A 21618-nucleotide genomic window follows, 5' to 3' on the forward strand; every position below is an offset into this window, starting at 1 on the left:
AAGGATTGCCAGCCAGGGACTGTGAACTCTGAATCAGGGAATCTTGCTTTCGGAGGAGGAATAAGAAGGGGCAAGAGAATCATCTTATTGCCTTTATTCTGCTGTCGGCCCAGCTGGCCCCATTGCAGGGCACAGGGCCAAGCTTTTACACGCTCACCCATGCTCTCTGTGCAGGCCAGTGCGTGCACACACACACACGCGCGCGCGCACACACACACACTCACACATCCCATCTCTGGCTCTGAGAGTCAGTCTCTGGGGGGCAAAGGGCAACTCCTCAGCCTGCCCCTGCCTGCCCTTTTATGACAGCACCAAGGGCGGGGGTAGGGACAGGGCCCTCAGCCCCCAGAACAAATCCCTGTGCAAACTGGAGGTGCCAGCTGGCTTCAGGATGGGGGTGTCACATTTCCCCATTCCTGGAGTCCCCTCCTCCAGTTCCTGAGGGAGGGACTGCTCTCCACCTACCTGGGGGGCCAGACCCCTGCCAGGGCTGGGCCCTGTGGAACCCCAGCTTACCCCAACCTGACCCTGCCAGGCCTCCAGCACTGAAGAATAGACAAGTGTGAGGTTGTGGGGATCCCCCGCTGGAGAGCAGGAAGGTCTGGGCCCTGAGGGGCTTGGGGAGGGGTCGTCACCCCCTCTCCTAATCCATCTTCAATATGAAGAGGTTTGGGGCACTCTTCCTGGGGAGGGAGCACAGGCCTGGAGAAGTCCCAGCTTGGGCCCTTCCCAAACTTCCAGCTTCTGGGCCACAGCCTAAGGCCAGGCATCCAAAAGTCCAAGAGTCCGAAAGTCCAGCCGGCTGCTTGGCATCCCTGCACGGTCCTCGGGATCCCCTGTGGGAGCCGGTGTCAGACCTGCACAGGCAGTGTCTGGTTCATCTGCAGCCGCATGTCTTGGATACTGCTCAGGATCTTCTTCTGGTGGCCGGCCAGGGTGACCCCGATACGGAGCAGGTCTCTGCAGATGGAGCAAAAGCAGGATTAGTCCCTCTCCTCGTGCCCTCTACTCTGGGCCAAGTCTAGGGCCCCCTGCCCTGCTCCTCCAAATCTGAGGCACACTTACTCTGCAGTCATCTGGGCCACCAGGTCAAAGGACGCAAACCCCGCACTGACGAAGCTCTCCTTGTACCTCCCCATCTTGATGGCATCCAGCCAATCACCAACTGTCGTGAAGGTTGTATAATCTGGGACTGTGCGGTCCAGGAGAGGCTGTGACATGCTGTGGGAAGAAGAGAAGGACCTGGTGAGTCTCGAGGGCAGGAGATAGGGCTACTGGCTTGGTGGGAGCAGAGGCAGAGGTACCAACCCAGACTGAGCGCTGGCGATGACCTTGAGGCTGGCAGCATTGCGGATGAGCTTGTCCAGGGTATTGACAATCTGGGAGAATTTGGGCCTGAGGTTCCGGTCCCGCACCCAGCAGTCCAGCATGAGCTGGTGCAGAGCTGTGGGGCAGTCCATGGGTGGTGGCAGCCGGTAATCCTGCTCCACAGCATTGATGACCTGGGCCGACAGCAGGGAAACGCAGAGTGAGCTGCTGCTATGATCCCCAGCCAGCACCCACCCACCTAACCACTCTGGCTTAGCCTCACTCACATCCTGGTTGCTCATGTCCCAGTAGGGTCGCTCTCCATAGCTCATGACCTCCCACATGACAATTCCGTAGCTCCAGACATCACTAGCAGAAGTGAACTTCCGATAGGCTATGGCCTCCGGGGCTGTCCAGCGGATGGGGATCTTCCCGCCCTGGTGAGGGGGGCACAGGCCCTTCACCCTGTGACTCCAGGCTGCCCCCAAGGCCCGAGCCCCTGGCTGATAGGCCCCGCCCCCAGTCTCCCTCCCAGTGGCTTCCTGTACCAGGGAACTGGTGTAGGTAGGATCGGAGGGGTCATCCTCCAGGAAGCGGGAGAGGCCAAAGTCTGAGACTTTGCAGACCAGGTTGCTGTTGACAAGGATGTTGCGAGCAGCCAGGTCGCGGTGCACATAGTTCATCTCGGACAGGTACTTCATGCCAGCAGCAATGCCCCGCAACATGCCCACCAGCTGGATGACCGTGAACTGCCCATCGTTGAGCTGCAGGCAACAAGCAGGCTCAGATGGACCCATTGCCCCCATCCCAACCCGTGGCCTGCCCACCTGCCTGCCCTCTCCAAGTACTCAGACTCTGCTTCATCTCTCCTGCAGCCATGTCCAGAGTGCCCTGAGGGTAAGTGAGCTGCCCTACTAGGTGTCAAGTATCTTGTAGATAACATCCCAATTAATCCCATGAGAACCCACTAGCTCTTACCACTCCCATTCTACAACCAGGCAGCTGAGACTCAGAGAGGTTAAGTCACTTGCCTGAGGTCACACAGGCAGTAAGGAGCAGTCAAGATGTGACCTCCCACACTTCTGGCTCTGAAGGCCCTGCCATTTCCCTGCACCAAGCCACCTCAGTAAATGCTTATGCACTTGAATAGGGGCTGTCTGACTTGTGGGAGGGGATGGTTAGCCCAACCCAACTTTCTGGGGGAGGGAGAGGGCCTGGGGGCTGGCTCTTACCCGGAGGAAGGAGTCCAGGGCGCAGTTTTCCATGAACTCAGTGAGGATCATAACCGGCCGACTTTTGGTGACCACGCCCTCGAGCCGGATTATATTGGGATGATCAAACTGACCCATGATGGAGGCCTCGCTTAGGAAGTCCCGCCGCTGCCTCTCGGTGTAGCCCACCTTCAGTGTCTTGATGGCCACAAACACCTCCCGGCGGCCAGGCTGTTTCAGTCGACCACGGCATACTTCCCCAAACTCCCCTGCAAGGCACAGGGCACAGGGAACAAGCTATGACTCACCCCTGTACCCAGCCTGCCTCAGCTTCTCATCTCTACTGTGCCCCAGGAGACTCACCAGCTCCGATCACCTCCTCTATCTTGACGCAGGACACGTCGATCTCCTTGGCAAACTCTCGAACAGCCTCATTAGGGTCCTCGTAGGTAAAAGGGTCAATATAAACCTTCATTCCAGGAGCAACTGGAAGGAGAAGAGGTGGGCGTGAGAGGGCAACAGTCAAGCCAGCCTTTCCCTGCGACAGGCACAGCTCCAGCAGGCTCCCGGCTGAGCCCAGCCCCATATTCCTCTGTGTTGCTGCCCTAACCCTCCAGCCCCCGTGAGAACTCCTGGTGACCATAAAGGCTAGACACCTAGGATTCTACTCCTAGTTTTTCTCTCTCATCTCTCATCACATCCAGACCTCTCTCAGATTCATCCCTCCCCTGGTTCCCACTGCCCTGACCTTGTCCAGACCTTCAACACTCGCACTATTCCAATAGCCTCCCAGCTGGGCTCTCTGCCTCTGGACTTTTCCCACTGAGCTATCCTGCATACCGCTGTCTTCCTAAAACAATCCTCTCATTGTATTACTCCCCAACTTGAGAGCCTTTCCAATTACCTATGGTGGAGTCAAGTCCAAACTCCTCTGCCTGCCTTTCACGACCCTCCGAGGGCTGGCCACAACTACCCAGTCTGGCTTCCCAGCGGCTGTCAAACCAGTCTTCCCGCTGCCCCCACAGTTGGGCTCCCTCCCCACCCCACCCACTACCTTCCAGAGGCTCCTCTGGCCAGGAATGCTCTCCCTCACCTCCCAAAACCCTGCTCATCTCGCCTGGCTCGGCTCAAGTCCACCCCCTCCAGGAAGCCTTCCTACTCTCTAAACTCCGAGGGCCCTTTACAATAGGAGCACCTGCTCGAGCTTAATTGTTCTTGAATTGTTTCCTGTGTGTATGCATCTTGTCTTTCCCACAAGACTAACTGCCTTTACGGGGAGGGGTCACATCTCAGTCATTTCTGGGGCTAGCAGGAGTGAGTAGGGGCCCGGGGTACCTGGAGTGAGATAGGGGTCAGGAAATGGCACTTGACTGGAAGTGGGAGGGGGCCTCAGGGTTTATCTCTAAGGAATGAAGTCCCAGGAGGGGAGAAGGGTGTCTGCGAGCCCTGCAGGGGCCTGGGAGAGCTGGGAGAGCTTGGGGAGGGCAGCGGGAGCAAACTCACTGTACTGCTGCAGCTTCTCCGTGTACTCCGAATCAGAGCCGTGTCGCTGCTTCCTGCAGGGTGGCAGGGTGGAGGGCAGGCCTGAGACAAGTCATCTGGGTCCCTTTGTTCAGGGGACCCTTGGGCTCACAGAAGGGGCAGAGAGGACACAGCGGATGGCCCGGGGCCTAGTCCCACAGTTGGTGGTCACAGCAATCTCTGGGTCTCTGAGCAAGGGGCTCAGTGGACTCAGTCCCTAGGGAACCTGCCCGGAGGTTCAGGGAATAGGGCGTGGAGAAAGGGCAGGATGAAGACACAGGCAGGGATGGGAGAGGGCTTCTCCAGCAACGACTGGCCCCAGGAGGGCTAAGGCCCTGGGTCTGAGGGAGGTGGTGGCAGCTCATCTCTGTGGCAGGAGGGCTCTAGGATGCTAAAAGGCAGTTCTAGTCAACCCATGAAGCAACAATGGGCCTGGGAGTACCTGAGGCAGACAATAGCGATGACCACGACAGCCACCACGAAGACAAGCCCAGCTGTAGCGGAGCCCACGATGAGGGGAAGCTGCTCCTGGAGCTGCTGGGCCCCGGAGCCTGGAGATGGAAAAGGGGCTGCTGAGTGGAAGGACAGACAGTGAGGGCCACGATGGCAACAGGCGCAGGGGGCTACTAACCTCTCTCACTTGTGGTCTCAAACTCGGCGGGGCGGCTGTACTGCCCATAGCCAGCTACTGTGCGGGCACGGACCTGGACCACATAGCGGGCGTCGGGCCGAAGCCCATCCAGCTGCACAGAGTTCATCTGGCTGGTCACTGTGGAGGCGATGCCCTCACTCTGCAATGCCAGGAGGGAGGGGGCATCCTCAGGTGGGTCCTGAGGCCGACTGGCCCCTATTCACACCCAGGCCTGCCACATGTCCCCTCCATACCCAAGGCCTTGCTCCCAAGTGCCCCATCGTGATCTGGGGGTAATTTTCTCAGCCCATCTCAGCCCATCTCAGCCCAAGGCCTCCTCCTGCCCCTTGAGGTTCTGACCTTCTCAAAGTACTTCATCTCGTAGTCCAGGATAACTCCGTTGGGCCGTTCTGGGGGTGCCCAGGATAGGGTCAGGCTGCTGCCTGAGCTGCTGTGCAGGCGTAGTGTAGGCACTTCAGACGGGGCTGGGAAGAGCAGAGGGCTCACCAGGGGCTCCCTGGACCCTGGCATCCTTCCCAAAGACCCACTTCCCATGGGACCCCCAGTGGTCCCTTAGCAGGCCCGAGGACACCTCAGCTCGATCCAGGGGAAGGTGACCCAGGCCCTGCCCTCCAGTGCCCCCTCCTCACCAGCCTGGTTTGTGGTGATATTCACAGCTGCATAGCGGGGCGGCAGAGGGCTCTTGCCCGAGACACCGTTGACCGCCTGCACCTCAAAGGTGTAGCGCGTGTGGGCCAGCAGATGGCTGATGTGGACCCGGCGCTCCGTCAGGCCCAGCTGCCGAGGCACAAACTCCACATTGTCGTCACAGCGTGAGCAGACTGAGGCCCCTCCAGCCCCATGGCACTTCTTGCAGATGACATTGTACAGGAGGTCATCCCGGCCACCGAGGTCCCGGGGCTCACTCCACTCGAGGATCAGTGAGGTTTCATTCACGTTGGAGATCACACCTCGCGGTGGAGATGGCACGGCTGTGAGGAACATGGAGGGAGAAGGCAGTGAGCTGGGGTCTCTAGGACCATCCTTCTGCCCAGAGTTCCTGCACACTCCAACTTGCTTTCTACCTCCTTGCCTTGCCTCTCCTTTGATAAGCAGAATAACTTTCCTACATTTCTTCACTAGGCAGACTCCTATCTATCCTTCAATACCCAACTTGTGACGTCACTTCCTCTTGGAAGTCTTCCTTGATTCGTGCTTGCCCTATACTCTGCATGTACATAAAACAATTCCTAGACAGCCTTCTAGCCCAGCTCTCAGTACATTATGCTAATTATCTGCTTTTACACCTATTTCTCCCACCAGGTTGCGAGCTCCTTTAGGACAATGACTATATTTTATTCACCATCAATACCCAGCACAATGCCTGGCACACCAAAGGCCAGGGCAGAGAGGAAGTGGGGCACCAGGCCACCCTCAGGATGTGAGGCCCCCTCCATGGTTAGAGTGGGGCTGGGGAGAGGCACTTCTATACAGAGGGAGGGGCGATGGACTAGAAGGCCAACTGCTAAGCTCCTAGCCAGTCCCTACTCGTGGCTAGGAAGTGGTAGGTGCTTAGCAAGTGTTGGTGGAAGGGATGAGCTGGCTGACCTGGATTCTGGCTCAGGGGCAGTTACCTCCCAGTTGTGCCATCTTAAGCACAACATCTAACTTCCCTGAGCCTCAGCTCCTCCTCTGGAAAATGGGGCTATTCATAGTGACTGCTTAGGCTTCCCAGGTTGGCCCCCCAGAGGGAAGGCCTGCAGAGGGGGAGAGAGGACGCGCATTCACTCACTTGTGCAGGCACTGTCCGCAGAGTCCGAGTCTGCGCGGTAGAAGTTATTGTGGCAGGTGCAGATGCTGGCAGCTGGGGAGGTGGTACGGCTGTTGGGGGGACAGGGGAGGCAGGGCCCCTCTCCCTGCTTCGCCTTGTAGCTCCCAGGGGGGCAGGCTGTGGGGGAGAAGAGGATGGATGGGGCTTATCTCCCTTCACTGCAGACACCAGACCTCCACACCTCCGTGAGAACCTGGCTTCTCCCCAGCCTAGGTCTGGCCCCTCCACCTCCTAGACTGTGGGGGCAATGCTAGGATTGCCTAACTCCAGCTGCAGCTACAAAAGGCCCTATTGCCCCATGGAAACCCCATGTCAGCAGATTCCTCCCCGCCCCTGCCCCCCTCACCCCTACCCCGGGGCCTCATGGACGAAGACGTCAGCCCCATCACCTGGACAGCCTGGGCTTGTTGAGGCAGGGAAGACAGTAAAAGGCAGAGGAAGAGGCGGGGATGGGGAAGAGACCCCCGGTGGGCTAGCAGCACCCGGCACTGTGGAGATGCCCCACCTCTCCCCGAGGCTCCAGAAAAATCATTCCTGAGGACCCTGAAGGACACCCTAGAACAGCCAGGAGGTGGGGCCTTCACAGGGAAGCTCTCGCCCCACCCACCAGGCGCAGGCAGCAGCTCCTGTCTGCCCTTGGGCAGGGATGGGGGCTGAGGACGGGTAAGAGGAGGAGAGAAAGAAAGCAGGCAGGAAGGCTGGGGTCACCTGGAGTTCAGAGGCCTCAAGTGTTCACAAGGGGACTCACCCCAGAGCAAGCCCAGGGCCTGAGCATCCCTTCTCCCGGGTATCCCCTCCTGCCATCTACCCTTGGCCCCCTGGACACAGGCTCTGTGGATTTATGGTAGCCATATCGTGTATTCTTCACACTGGAATTTGCAAGTCAAAGGAGGCACTAGTAATAACTGTGTTAGGAAAATGGGCACACACCAAGACCCTTCTAGACACTAAAGTGGGTCAACGCCTCTCCATATGACTGCCTCTGGAGGGGGACACCCACAGGGGAGAATGCCCAGCGCTAGGGATTGCCCTTTTCTGGGGTTTCATCTCCCCTCACGAAGGTGATATTCCACCCTAGCTCTTTTGAGCCAGTGGGGGAGGGGGCAGAGGCCAGGCCAGCCTGGTTGCTATGGGAACCAGCATGCATTTCCTGCCGGGGACCTGCAGAGTGTTAGCCCCTCTTCAGTCTGTCAGGCTCATCACCCCACCCCCTTTCTCCACTTAGGAAGAGGAAATCTCAGGACAGATTCCCATCGAGAAGTGGAGAGGGCCCAGGAAAGGCACTGTTCACCTTCACATAACAACACTGGGCCTCGCAGCCAGGTTCATGCTGCCAAGCCCCTCACACCTAGGGCTGCGGTAAGAGCCATCACCTACGCCTCAGAGCTGTATGTAGGCTGCAAGCCCCAAGGAAGAGAATCGGGCAGAGGGAGCGGAAGACAGGGCCCTCAGCGCGCCGTCCTGCATGGCAGAGCACAGGAGGAGGCTTCCATGTCAGCTTCCACATTCCCTAGCTACAAGGCCTGTGCACAGAGCCTCTCCAAGACTCAGTTTCCTTATTGGCGAAATGGGGAGATGGCAGGAATCTACCTCACAAGGACTGATGAGGCTCAGTGAGAGACCCCCTAGGTGGACAGTTTTGATAATTGAGAAGCCTCGTACGTAAGTCTTGGCAAGCCATCGGAGGCAGGCCTCCTGAACTCCTCATGTACAAAATGAGGGCAGAACAGCCCAGCTCTCATGGATCCCAGGGCTCTGGAGACTCATGGCCAACACTTAGCTGGTGGCTGTGCTCCCATGTGCCAGACACTGTTCTACGGGCAAAGCACTGCTCACGTAAGCCTCACTACAGCCCTATGAAGGAAACTTGATTATTGTCCTCATCTTGCACATGAGGAAACCGAGGTTCAAACAGTTAAGTAACTTGCCCAGGGCCAGGCGTGGTGGCTCACGCCTGTAATCCCAGCACTTTGGGAGGCTGAGGCGGGTGGATCACTTGAGGTCAGGAGTTCGAGATCAGCCTGACCAACATGGTGAAACCCCGTCTACTAAAAATACAAAATTAGCCGGGCATGGTGGCACACAGCTGTAATCCCAGCTACTCAGGAGACTGTGGCAGGAGAATTGCTTGAACCTGGGAGGTGGAGGTTGCAGCAAGCCGAGATCGTGCCACTGCACTCCAGCCTGGGCAATAATTGCAAAACTCCATCTCAAAAAAAAACGTAACTTGCCCAAGGTCACGTCAGTGGTAAGTGACAGAGTCGGGACTCAACTTCAGAGACTGGGTCCCTAACCACTGTGCCATTTATATACTGCCACCCAAGGGGCAGAAGAGAGCCCAGGGTAAAAGGTCATGCACAAGGTACCCACAGCCCCCATGCCCTCAGTCCTGGGGCCGACCTACCACTTTCAGGGTGAAGTATACACTCAGGCCAGGACAAAGTGAGCATCTCTGCTGGCCTCCTAAGCCTCTGACTGGGTTCTCCAGGTGCCTGATTGCCAAGGATTCTGCACGCTTCTCTTCCTCTCTCTTCAGTTTCATTTTTTCTCTTACTATCCTTGTGTCTCTCCTGATTTTCTCTCTCTTCTCCCTCCTTGCACCACATTCTCTGCATCTGATCCCCACTCTTCCCTTTCCTGCCTCCACTGTGGACCTGCTCCCAGACCTCCTAGTCAGATAGCAAGCAGGGGCAGGGGTGCAGGGCAGTAGGTAGCTGTGGCCCAGGCCCTCCCCACAACCCTTTCCCCAGGACAGTCCCCACTCACGGCGGCACTGGGACTCCTTGGCAGCTGGCTCATGGCCGGTGGCACAGGTGCAGGCACCCACAGGCACCATCCACTCCCCATCGCCGTTGCAGTAGAGCTTGAGTGGCACCGACACCTCCACGGCGTTGGGGATGCAGGTGCCAGGAGCAATGACCAGCGAGGTGGGCTCCGCCCCAGTGAGGGTCTCGGGGAAGAGTGCGAAGCCTGCGGTGGTGGATGCACACTTCTTGTAGAAGGCACGCACGGAGATGAGCGACATGCAGGCGCCCTGGTCCTGGAAGGCCAGGTAGAAGCCAGCCTTGGAAAGTGGCCCAAAGCTGCGCACCTTGGTGTTGACGCGGCCGGCGTCCAGCCGTGAGAAGCTCTCATCTGGTGCGATGGTGTCCACTTTCACGTAGGGGTTCTCCATCCAGAAGGGGGAGGAGGCTGAGGCCACATCGCTGTCAGCCTCGTAGTAGAAGAGGTTGAAGGTCTCCTTGCAGGAGCCAGGGATGTTGGGGATGCTGTTGCAGTCACGCACAGTGAACTTGAGCTCCACGTAGACCCGCTGCACGTCCCGCCGCCAGATGAACCCTGTGCGAAGCCAGTTGTTCTGGCTTGACTCGTGTACATTACACACCTGGTATGTGCGGATGGGATTCATGGCCTCATCGTAGCCACTCACCTCTTCCCACTGTGCATGGACCAATGAAAAAAACAGAGTGAACGCCTGCATTTGCCAAGTGCTTCCCTCATGCCCAGATCTGCTCTATGTACTTCACGGGGATGCTTCTATGGTGTAGCGGCTGAGGATACAGGCTATATGGGTTCAAATTCCAGCTCTCTGCTTGCTGTGTGATTATGGATAAGTCACTTAACCTCCATGTGCCTCAGTTTTCCCATCTGTAACATGGGGATCATAATGATGTGTAAGGAATAATGACTTTAACTGAATAAAGCATTTAGGACAGGACTAGCAACTTGTTAAGTACTGTGGGAACATCAGCTATATCTGCTATCTTTATACCTCAGTTTCATCATCTGTAAAATGGGGCTGATTAGAACTAAACAAGGCTGTGAGGAATTAAATCAGGCTAATAAATGTAATGGGCTTGTAACAGTGCAAGCACTTCTGGGATACTGGCTGTCACTATTAACATCGCATTTAATCTTCACAGCAACTCCATGAGGAGCCGTATCTGTTGTCCTGATGTTTAGAGATGACGAGGCCAAGGCCCACAGAAGGGAGTTTTGCCCAAGGTCACACAGTCAGGCATGATGACTGCAGGGCCTGTGGTGCCATCGTACTCCAGGGTTCTAGGGCTTCAAGCAGCCATGAAGGCCATCTAGGGAGATTAATTAGAATATTTGAGAGAGGTCCGGACTGCAGGAATTCAACAGTCAAGAAGTGGCCACCCAGAGGGGTAAACGGCCTTGCCCAAGGTCACACAGCAAGTTAAAGATCTGGAACTAAGGTTTCCAAGCCAGTGCTCTCTCCAGGGACCCAGGGAGGAGGGAGATGGTAGGGATGGACATGCAGAGGGCTGTCTGGAGCAGAGGGAGAGGGAGTGGGAGCTGGGGGTCACAGGCAGGCAGAGTAGGAAGAGATAGAAAACACCCACAGAGAAGGATCATGAGGTGCTTCAGAGGGTGACAAGTGAGGACAATGGGGATAGCACAGGAAGTGAGGGTGACAGCAGAGGGCAGAGGCAGCCCTCCTCCAGGCCCTGGTGAGGTGAGGGGGCACGCAGGCTGGAAGTGGGGGGAGGCCTAATGGCAAACAACACTCAGAGAATGATGGGAAAGTCTCACCCCACTTTCTGGATGAGATGTCCACGCCAACTCAGATGTCACCCATTTTGTGTCCATGAGGGTCTCTGGAGGAACAATGGAGTAAAAGGTCAGGGACTAATCTCAGGGTGAGGAGAAAGAAGAGATCACAGCTGGGCCACGTGGCTCACGCCTGTAATCCCAGCACTTTGGGAGACCGAGGCAGGCGGATCACTTGAGATTAGGAGTTCGAGATCAGCCTGACCAACATGGTGAAACCCCGTCTCTACTAAAAATACAAAATTAGCCGGGTGTGGTGGCACACACCTGTAATCTCAGCTACTCGGGAGGCTGAGGCAGGAGAATTGCTTGAACCCGAGGGGCGGAGGTTGCAGCGAGCAGAGATTGCACTGCTGCACTCCAACCTGGGCAACAAAAGCGAAACTTTGTCTAGAAAAAAAAAAAAAAAAAAAAAAGAAAAGGAAAGAAAGAAGAGATGGCTCAGGAAAGGATTCCCACCAGGCTCCACTTTCCACAAGTCCTGAAAGCTCCCAGTTTCCCTATCCTAGAGGAGACCCTGCGGCCATCCCCAGAGATGTCACAGCCCCAGAGATGTCCCCTTGGGCAGGCTAGGGGTGGGTGCCCTGACCCCAGGCCTGGGTTAATGAGGCGGGAGCAGAGGCCCGTCCACACACCTACAGGCTCTGCTAATCTCCACACAAAGGGGCCGGCAGGGCCTTTATCCTGGAACAAAGGGCTGTGTGCTTCAGACCCTGGCCCTGGCCTCCCCTGACTCCGTTCCCAGCACAAAGGCCCAGCCCCACACTAAGGCCCAGGGGAAGGGGAGGGCAGTGAAAGGCCAGAGCCAGCTCCCACCCAGCACCTACAGGTGATGGGGCAGGGATGCGCTTTGAGGGTGGAGAGGGGACGCTTTGAGGGTGGAGAGGGGACGACCAAAGGCCCAAACCAGCTCTTAGTTCAATTTTTCTTGCAATCCTTGCACGAAGGTACTGTTGGTGTATCCTTTTTACAGAAGAGAACACTGATGCCCAGACAAAGAAAATATACTGCCTAAGGTAAAGTTGCTAGGACTTGGGGTGAGGGGACAAGAGTGGCTCAGATTCAGGTGTATCTGACTCTATAATTAATCCCTTGCACTCTGACTGCAATATGCCCCTCTGTAAGGGGGGGATGAAAGAAAGTCTAGAAAACTGCCTATTATTTAAGTCCCAACAGAGCTGTTGCCTCCTCCAGGAAGCCTTCCGTGAACCTCCAAGTCAGGGTAAGATGCCTTCCTTTGTGCATCAAGGGCCAGCGGCTCTGTCACAGTACCCGGCCTGTGTTCTGAGCTGGTTTCTTGCCTGTTTCACTTTGTTTGGTCATAGCAGGGGCCCATTAAAGTTTCTTGCTCTCTTAGGAACCTGGTTCTGGGCTCTGGCTGGATGTCACTACTCTCTGAAAGACAGTGTGACCCCCAGATTAGACCTGGGGCAGGAAAGGAAGGAAAGAGGTGCCAACTCCTTTCCCGTGGCCTGGAAGACAGTGCAGCCAGCTCTGAAGCTGGAATGGGGCAGGGTTGCCCCAGGACCTCTGGAGGCCTCTACATCACCCCCTCGGTGTGCCCAGGTGGGGAAAGACCCAAACCCCACGGCCACAGGCTTGCAGTCTTCAGTGGTTTCCTGAGGCTGGGTCTGAGTCGAGGCCGGCGGAGGACCCCGAGGGTGGACAAGGCAGCTGTGACCCCAGTCCCCGATGTCAGGCAAAGGGGCAGCAGGTAGCAGCCATTCATTGCAGGGAGGGAGGCTCCTCCTGCTGCCGCAGCCGCTGGTCCCCTGAGGGCCCGGGTGCAAGGGGAGTGATCCTGGCCTCTGGCGGACAGACAGACAGACACAGACATTTGGCCGGGGGGTACTCGAGGGAAGCCGAGATACTCAAAAGCCGGGGCCCAGAGACCGGCGGGGAGGGAGGCGGGAGGGGTAGCGACTCCGGCAGGCGGGCGGTGGGCGGCACGGAGCCGGAGGGATGTGCGGAGCCGGCTGGCGGGGATCAGACAGCCGGGATGGCCGGCGGCTGACTACAAAGACAGGGAGATGGAGAGACGCGGAGGCCCGAGGAGACAGAGGCAGAGACAGAGGGAGGTTGCCAGGCGGCCTTGTCTCCAGCCGGCGGCCCGAGTGTCCGTCCTGGGAGCCCTCCCAGCGAGAGCGCCCTGCCCCAGCAGCCAGTCCTCCCGCCGGTCCGCCCGCCGCTGCCCGTCCGAGCAGGCCGGGGCTCCCGCCGCTCCCTCGCGCCGCCTCCCTCCTCCCGCTCCCTCACTTCCTTCTGCTCAGCCTGTGCCAGACCCATCTGGAACTGTTTAAACCCAAATATTCAGCCCCCTCCCCCTCCAGCCAGATTCCTCCACAGTTTAAAACAAGCCCTGCGCTGGCTCCGGGAGGAGGGAGCGGAGGGAGGGGACGGCGGAGAGGCGGCGGCGGGAAGGAGGGAGGGAGAGAAGGAGCGAGGGAGGCAAGGAGGCTCTTCATTTCTGTTTAATTTTTGGGGAGCGAGAGAGGGAGGGAGGGGATCGGCCCCTGGCCATCGCTCAGCCTTGGCCATCGCTCAATCTCGCCACATTTTTCCCATTAATGAAGAGAGGACTTGAGTTTCGAGTCATGTGTGCCTGAAGAAGGGCTCCGGTCACTCCGGTGGGGAGGGGGCCGCGTGCTCTCGGTTTCCCCGCTTCTCGGAGGGGGAGAGGAGGAGCCTGCTCCCTTCAGCCTGCGCGGGCACAGGAGACAGGGCAAGGCCCTCCTCAGCCCTGAGGTGCCCGTCCCCGCCTTCGGCAGTAGGTGAGGGGGGTGTGTGGGGGGTCATAGAACCCATCCGTCCGTGGTATTGGGAGGAAGAGACCCAACCCACCTTTTCTGTGCTGTGTGTGCACGTGTGTGTACGTGTGTTGTACATACACACGTTGGGACGGGGGTATGAGGGGCAGCAGGTAAAGACAAAAGAGGAGTGAGTGAGCAAGCTCCCAGCTCCCCCAGGTGCCTGCTGCACCCCATCCCTCGCTGCCCCCACCATGTATCTGCAGAAGGCAGAGGGGAGAAGAGGCTGGCCACCCTAGACACTGGGCTCTGTCGGGCAGGAAACAACAACTGCCCCGCAAAGTCACCAGGGAGGTAGGTCTTTCCAGGCCCAGGGTCTTTCCAGGACTGGAGCTTTGATGCTCAGGAGCAAAGCAACACCTCTTTCAGGTTTCCACAGGGCCATGGAGAGCAGCCACGTGGCAGCAGCTGTGTGGCCCCCGCCCATGCACAAACACACAGATGCACTCACAGCATCCAGTCGTCGGGGGCTGGGCTCACTCCCCACCACTGGGGCTAAAGAGCGACAAGTCAACACATATGGTGGACAAAAACACACAAAGCCACAGCCGCCCACAAACACACACCCAGCTTCACACAGAGCCACGGTCTGTCTTTCTCAGACACACGGATGCATATGGTACAAACAGATTAGTCTTCCTTAGACATTCATATACAGGAATCTTTCTTACACAGAGATCTGGCTTGCCTTAGGCAGACCCACGCTTCCAGCCTGCCTATGTGCAGATTTCCTGAAACATATGCACACACCGAGAGCATGCACACCCAACCCTACAGTATGTTCTCCTTACACACGCAATTGCACATGCTATCACCAGCTGCAAGTCATACAGTCTTCAGTGTAAAGTGCAAACACAAACACCAGTTTCCCTGTATAGACTTGGTGACATGCTCTTACTCAGTCACACAAACTACAATCAGCTGCAAAGTCACAGATGCCCAATGACACTGGAACATGCCACAGTCCCTGCAAAAGAGCATCCTGACATGGTGTAAGTATCAATACCTAGATTTGTGTAAAGCCTCAGAGGTGCATCCTCCATGCACCCGCAACACACACACCCTGTAAGCATGGTTCTCTTTACGGGATGTCTTCCAGTGGGGTAGAGGAAGAGTTACTGGGAGAGGGCAGTACCCCTCATCCTGCCCCAACACTCTGGTGCCTCTCGCTCAGGCAGGGCAGCCACATGGGCCACTCTTGCAAGGGAAGCAGAGGTGCTGGGGCAGCCTTAGCCAGAGGTGTAGGGAAAGAGCCCCAGCCCTGCTTCCTGTTGTCCTGGCTTGGGCAGGAGCTGTCAGTCAGGTCACGAGGCTGGGGTGGGGCAGGGGTATGAAGATGATTCTGGGTGTGGCTGGGTGCGGCCTCCCCAGGTATAGCCCCTGCCCAAGTAACAAGCCACTTCCCTGCCAGCACAATGGCACCGTCTCAAGGGCCCCTGAGCCCTTGGTAGAGGGTAGCACCCTGAAGAGATTTGGCTTCAAAAGCTCTGGGAAAGGCTCTTCCACTTGCAGATTGAGGACCTTGAGCAGGGCATGAGGAGGACATCATGGCCACCCTGGCCTGCGGGAGGGGCACCAGCTGAGGGCCTGCCACCTGCCCTGGTGAAGGGCCAGGCCCCATAGCACCCTGGGAGCAAGAGTGTCATTGAGACCCAGGAAACAAACAACAACAAAAAAAACCAAGCCAAAACCAAAAACAGAAACACAAAACAACTAAAGACAGAAGCAGCAAGACTTCAGCCCAAATTCCAGACTAGGGACTTAGAGGTGGAAGGAAAGGTCAGCACCAGGGCTGGGCCTGCAGAGTGTGCAGGGGGGCAGGAGGGCAGAGGGCCAGGATCTGCGCAAGGAGCACCCTGGAGCAGTGCTATGCCACCTGAGTCGGACACCCTCCTCCTCTTCATGGAGTCCCTTCCTCAGCTACCAAGCTGAAGGATCTGGCTCCCCTCCCATGGGTCAGGATGTGTACACGCCTGTGCCAGCCTGTACACACAAGGTGGTCAGCGTGAGGATCAAGGGGTCTTGAGGGGAACCTACCGTGGGGCCTGGAGAAGATACATGTTGTGGGGGAGCCTAACTCACCCAGGACCACTTCCTCCTTTCCTGCCACAGCCCCTTGGCCCCCATGTCTGGGATGGAGGGGAGGGGAACATCTCAGAACAGAGAACACATTTTGTTTTTCATTCTTCTCCTCAGATCATGGGGGTTTATAATTAAATAAACCTGAGAGGGAGGAGAAGGGGGAAGAAGCCCAGGGCGGGGAGCCCAAACGCCTGGGCGCTCATCCATGCCCCCACCCCACTCGTGGCCCTGCCAGCAGCCAGAAGAACGGGTGGACAGCTAGCCCTTAACCTGAGCCTTTCAGCCCTTCCTTGTGATGCTGGCCACACTGGGTCTGGCCAGGAGGCTGGGGGCAGAAGGGAATAGGAGACCTGGCACCAGGGCTAGCCCTTGGGCAGGGGGCCTCTCCCAGCCCATCAGGTGCCCAGCTGTATCCAGTCTCCCTCCACCCCTCACCCCCCCAGCTGCCCAATCCCGACAAACCAGTTTGACTCAGCACAACAGGCAGGGCTACAATTTTCAAACTATGCAGGCCTGGTGATTCAGCCTCTTCATGCTGTTTAATTAGTGGAAGGCTGTGCGGCAGAGGCCTTGCCCACGGCAGCTTCGGCTTCAGCTCGCAGCCGCTGAGGCTGCAGTGGCGGCAGCAGCAGCTGTGGCTAAAGACAGGGCAGTGCCGAGCAAACTGGTTCTTCCAAATACCTGCCGGCCCTCAGCAGCCGCTCAGAAGGCCAGCTCCTGACAGACACGGATGGGGTTTGGGGGTGCCAGAGGCAACTCAAACAAGTGAGCAAGCCCCCCAAATCCCAGCCCGCTGTCCCCTCTCAGTTTCCATGTTCTCAGGGGTCACTCCTGCTGTCCCTGTGGAGGAGTTGGGCTCCGTGCTGTCTTGTTCCCTCAGGGACAGGTTCCACTGCAGTGACAGCTCCGTTACCATGGCTTGGCTGGAGGGGAACGTGCTGGCCCCACCTCCTGAGATCTGGTAACTGTTTCTCTTTTCTCAAAAGGGTCTCTTCCCAGCAGGGACCTCTCCATCCTATCCCAGGTATAGGGGCGCTGGGGTTCAGGCACCATTCCTTATCCCAGGCCCCATTCCTAGTCTGCTCCCCATTGGACCCCACTCCCCGACCCGTTGATGGCCCTGAGGGGAGAATAATCTTGGCTTTGGGGAACTGGGGAACAGTACTCAAAAGGCCAGTGGGCGACTAGGTGGCCCTGTTTCCCTGTGTCTGTGGGTAAAGCCCAGGGCAATTTGCACGGGGAAAGGGGGCAGTCAATCAGAGGGCAAGGTGAGGGCATGTTTTCATCCACGTGGACAAGCAAGGACCCAGGCTCCAGCCACACAGAAAACTGACGGCAGCCTTGGATGCAGAGTCTTGGTGACCCCCAAGTGTGCAGGGAGGTAAGAGGAACCAGGCACTAGACAGCATCTAACTAGTGGGTACACGAGAGGTAGCAACCAGGGCTCAGGGACCCTGAGCCTAAATAAATGTCATGCCCCAGACACAGAGAGCCACAAGGCCAAGGGCAGACCAAAATCCTGACGAAGCCAAATGGAAGGCTGGATGGAGAAAGCTGGACCCCCCACCTGTCAGGCTGGAGGGGCTGAAAAGCTCTTCAGTGCTATGAAACCCATGTTATCCCGGTCACACCCCAGGACCTTGAAGTCCACCCATCCACACGCCAAACCCCAGAATACGGGAGGGAGGACAGGCAGAAAACAGCTACCCACTGGGCCCGCTCTCTCCCCATTCCTTCCCTCCCTGGAGTTGCAGAGATGTGGGGGAGACAACCCCACCCCCGGCCCCCTGCAGCAACCTTCCCTTTCATCTTTCCTCCCTCTAACCTCCCTCGGGCAGGATAAGGGCACACACTCCTGAGGCTCCCCAAGGAGCAGACCCTAGGGTAATAATAATAACAGCTACTCCTTGAATAACAATGCCTATGTGCTAAGCACTTTGCACACATTAACAATGCAGTTCTCAGAAGAACCCCATGAGGTCGATGCCGTTCTATCCTGTCTCCCAGTGAGGGAGAGCCAGAGGGTGGGTAGGTGCAAGGTCTGCCCTGGGGTCAGCACCTTGCATTTGTTCTCTCACATTCTCCTGTGCACAAACTGGAGACCAGAGGGTCTGAGGTATTGCAAAAGTGAAGGAATTGGTGAAACCACCCTTGTAGGCACCGCTGCTTCCCAGAGGCATCCCGTGCTGGCCTGGCCTCACAGCCAGAGAGTAGCCCTAGCTCCCACTTCACAGCCGAGGGGAGGTGGGCAGGCCGGGAACGGGGAACGAAGGGCCCTGCTGCCCCCTCTTCCCAGGCTGCCCCAGCACATAAGGACTCCGCCTTCTGGACAGCTCTCCAGCTGCTTGGCCTGGAGGCTTGGAAGCTTGGGCTCCTGCTAGGGCCTGGACTCCTGAGGGTCCAGTAGGTGATGAGGGTTGAAAAAGAGAAAGGAAGGGAAGGAGGGAGGGAGAAGAGAGCCTCCTCAGGTAGCACCTGTGCACCTGACCCAAACCACACCCCCACTCCACTCTCAGCACCAGCACCCACCACACCCACAACAAGGGCCTTGCGGCACGACACACACAGGTGACACACAGCCCCGTAAGTGTATGAGGGTGTGTGTACCAATGTCGTCTCTCCTGGGCTACGACACAGAGACCCAACACAGATCTGGCAACTTGAACAGGCTCCCTGGCTCACACCCTCAAGGCAATCAACGACAAAGCCCCACACTGGGTTCTCACGCCTGCGATCCTATCACACACATGTGGGAGAATGTGTGTGAGTGTGGGCGAGACCTCGGTGTGCCGGTCTGAATTTGCATGTGTCCACCCGTGGGACTGGATCTGTCAGCACAGTGGGCTCAGAGACGAAGGGGGTGGGGGATCATAGGAGATCTTTCCCCTGGAGAACATTAGAACGCACCAGAGGATGCCTTTCTCTCTGAACTGTGTTTTTTTCCTTCCAACCTTTAAGTTTACCGATTGTGAACATAAGAACAAGCCAAGTTCCACAGAATTCTCTTTTCGTTCCTAAACTAAGAAAGTGACTAGATCTGTTAAAGATGCCCCAAATAAGTACTGCCTTTATTCCAATTGCCCTCGAATTTTTGGGGCTTCCCTCCCTCCACTTTAGGGAAGGTTTTGACCCCCTCTCATTTAATGGCTCCGAAATTCTTGGAAACGGGGCGTGAGTGTGTGTGGGCCTCCCTATTGTTTGTGGCTGGTGTTGGGGCCTCTGTCCGCGGCAAGCTTGTGTCAAGTGGCATGCGTGTGAGCTCTCCTGCCAGGGCCAACAACGCGGGGCTGTTCATCCAAGTACAATCATTTGGAAGTTGGAGCTGCCCCCCACAGCAGCCTTGGCAGGTTTCACAGAACCCAGAGAAGCCGGGCCTTTTCCCACCGGCTACTGAGGAAGGCGCAGGGCTCTGGTGCTACCTGGGGCAAACCCCACAACTTCAGGGGTTCAATGGAGACCCAAGCCCTGCTAGAAGGCGAGAGGGAGCCTCCGAAAAGGGTGCGGGGCCCGCGCACACAGCACCTCGGGTGTAATTGGCGCCCGGTAAACCATAAACAATAACAGGCCACCGCCTGTCCGCCCCCGCAGCGGCCCCCTGGCAAAGCGGGGTGCTCGCACTCACACTCTCACAGTTAACTCCAACGGGCTCCTAATTAGCGCCCCCCAACCCTGAGAGTCCCGCTTCGCCCCTACCGGCCACAGCCCCGCGGCCCTCGCCTTGCCTGGGGGGTCGCCTACACATCCCCGACTTCGGGGGGTGCCGGGAGCCCCGCTTCTCTGCCGTGAGTGTGGGGGACTCCCGCGAAAGCTCAAGGCAGGGCCAGGACTTTCGGGGACGTTCGTGCCAAGTCTAGCTCCCCTGGATCCCCCAACCCGCGGGCTGCCTGCCTCCGAGCCAGTTCCAGCCTCCGAGGCGGCTCCGGGGACGGCCTCCCCACCCCATCCCTGGGTCCCGGAGCGGGCGCCGGTGGCGGGGCCTCCTCCGACGTGCGCTCAACCCCGGTCGGACCCGCGCTACCAGCCCGCAGCCCCGCGACCCCGTGCACCTTGCTCCCGGGCGCGCCCCCCCGACGCCGCTCACCTTCTAGCGCCCGGCAGCCAGCGGGCAGCAGCAGCGGCAGCAGCAGCAGCGGAGGGAGCAGCGGCAGGAGCCCCGGCGGCGGCGACAGCGGCGGCGGCGGCGGCGTGCGGGCTCTGGCCATGGCCGGGGCGGCTCTAGGAGCCGAGCCGGGCCGCGCCTGGCCGGGCCGCGCCGGCGGGGCTGCAGGCACCCGAGAGAGGGTGCGCTTGGCGGGCTCCGGGGCAGGCTCGCGTCCGGTCCCAGGAGATCCGGGCGAGAAGGGAATGCAATCCAAGCGGGCGGCTCCGGGACCGAGGCGGCGCACCGAGCTCGGCGATCCTGGGGATGCGGACAGGTCGGTCCCGCGGGAATCTGGACGGACCGGTCCAGGAGGATCCGGGGCGCCGGGGAGCTCGGTGCAGGAGGACTCGGGGGGCGGGCCGGGGCGGGAGGGTGCAGGTGGTCGTGATTCGGGGTGCACAGTAATCTGGCGGTCCGCTGCGGGCCCGACTGGGATCCCGGGCTTCGGGGGCGCGCGCCGTCCGGGGTCCGAGCTGGGATCTTGCTGCGCCGCTCACGTACTCACTTCTGCTGTCCCCAGCGCTGGCGCGGCCGCTCTGGGTGAGAGGGGCGGGACGGCCTGCCTGCCCGTCAACGCTAAGGCCCCGCCCCTAGCGGCTGGCCACCCACTCACAGACCGCCAGGCCCGCTGGTTCGGCCTCGAGAGCACTCAGCTGGAGTTCAGTTGGCGGTGTCTCCGCCAGGCCCACCCTCGGGGTCTCAGGGGCTCGGAGTGGGCGGGACTAAGGAAAAGATGAATTAGATTGGGCGGAGCGATGCCGTCCATCAGAGAGAGAACCCCGCTCCCTGGCGCCCATTGGCGATTGGTAACTGAACCTCAGTCCGAGGAGGTGCCAACCAGCTAAGACGGACCGGGGGCGCCCCCATGTGGCCCGCGCCTGCCCTGCAACGCCCTCATGTGGCTGTAGCTTAGCCCTACCTGGGGGAACCCCCACCGCGCTGTATCCTGTGACCAGGGACTACTTTATCGTTTCTTCATTCTTTCATTGGGCTGAGTATTTAGTCATTCATTCAGCACATCTTTGTGAGCGCCCACAATGTGTCAGACTCTAGTACCTGCGGGTGCTACTGCAATGGACAAGACAGTGGAGGATGTGGGATTAAGTCATCGCTGTAGAGTGTAAGGAGCTTTATTGCCGAGGAGGAAGAGTTCCCGAGCGTACGTGAGGGCGACGGCCAGTGTCCGGCCCTGAAGAACTGGCATTCAAGCTGAAATAGGAAGGATGAGTAGTGAGTGACGGATGTGTGTTCCGAAGGATTGGGGAGGGGAGCAAATACTCTTTGTATGAAGACCTAGGGGCAAGAGAAACTGTGATTCACTGGAGGAATCCGAAAGAAGTTCAGAATAGCTTGAGTGTAAGAGGGACTGAAAGGAGTTCTTAGAAGTAGGTGTTGGGAGAAGGAGGAATTGTTCTGGACTCATGATAAGGCCTTCCTGAGAGTTAAGGTTTGAAGTAGGGGCATGATCTTGGATGAGCATGGCTGCTCTGGGGAGCATGAATGGGCAGAGG

General features: G+C 58.2%; 2 protein-coding genes across 2 annotated transcripts in view; both read right to left on the reverse strand.

Moving 5' to 3' along the window:
• EIF2B5 (eukaryotic translation initiation factor 2B subunit epsilon) overlaps positions 1–21618 on the reverse strand; it is a 566918-nt gene that overhangs the window by 100158 nt on the left and 445142 nt on the right. The gene's annotated exons all lie outside the window — the stretch shown is intronic.
• Positions 80–20616, reverse strand: EPHB3 (EPH receptor B3). The gene is made up of 16 exons (XM_025375133.1): positions 20048–20616; positions 11060–11124; positions 9269–9941; positions 6464–6619; positions 5322–5663; positions 5032–5156; positions 4672–4831; positions 4483–4591; positions 4023–4075; positions 2883–3005; positions 2541–2788; positions 1857–2072; positions 1596–1745; positions 1309–1502; positions 1066–1221; positions 80–960 (listed from the first exon to the last, which is right to left on the reverse strand). The coding sequence occupies exons 1-16, from the start codon at positions 20166–20168 to the stop codon at positions 852–854; spliced, it is 3000 nt and encodes a 999-aa protein (XP_025230918.1). The 5' UTR covers positions 20169–20616; the 3' UTR covers positions 80–851.

This window comes from Theropithecus gelada, chromosome 2 (assembly GCF_003255815.1).
Source record: "Theropithecus gelada isolate Dixy chromosome 2, Tgel_1.0, whole genome shotgun sequence".
Lineage (NCBI taxonomy): Eukaryota > Metazoa > Chordata > Mammalia > Primates > Cercopithecidae > Theropithecus > Theropithecus gelada.

Bases quoted from the DNA above. Each gene is read 5' to 3' on its own strand.
- EPHB3 (XM_025375133.1), bottom strand. From the start codon at position 20,168: ATGGCCAGAGCCCGCACGCCGCCGCCGCCGCCGCTGTCGCCGCCGCCG. The intron at 1,746-1,856 runs GTACAGGAAGCC...CCCCCTCACCAG, and splicing joins CTACCTACACCAGTTCCCTG to GGCGGGAAGATCCCCATCCG. The intron at 961-1,065 runs GTAAGTGTGCCT...CTCCATCTGCAG, and splicing joins GTGGCCCAGATGACTGCAGA to AGACCTGCTCCGTATCGGGG.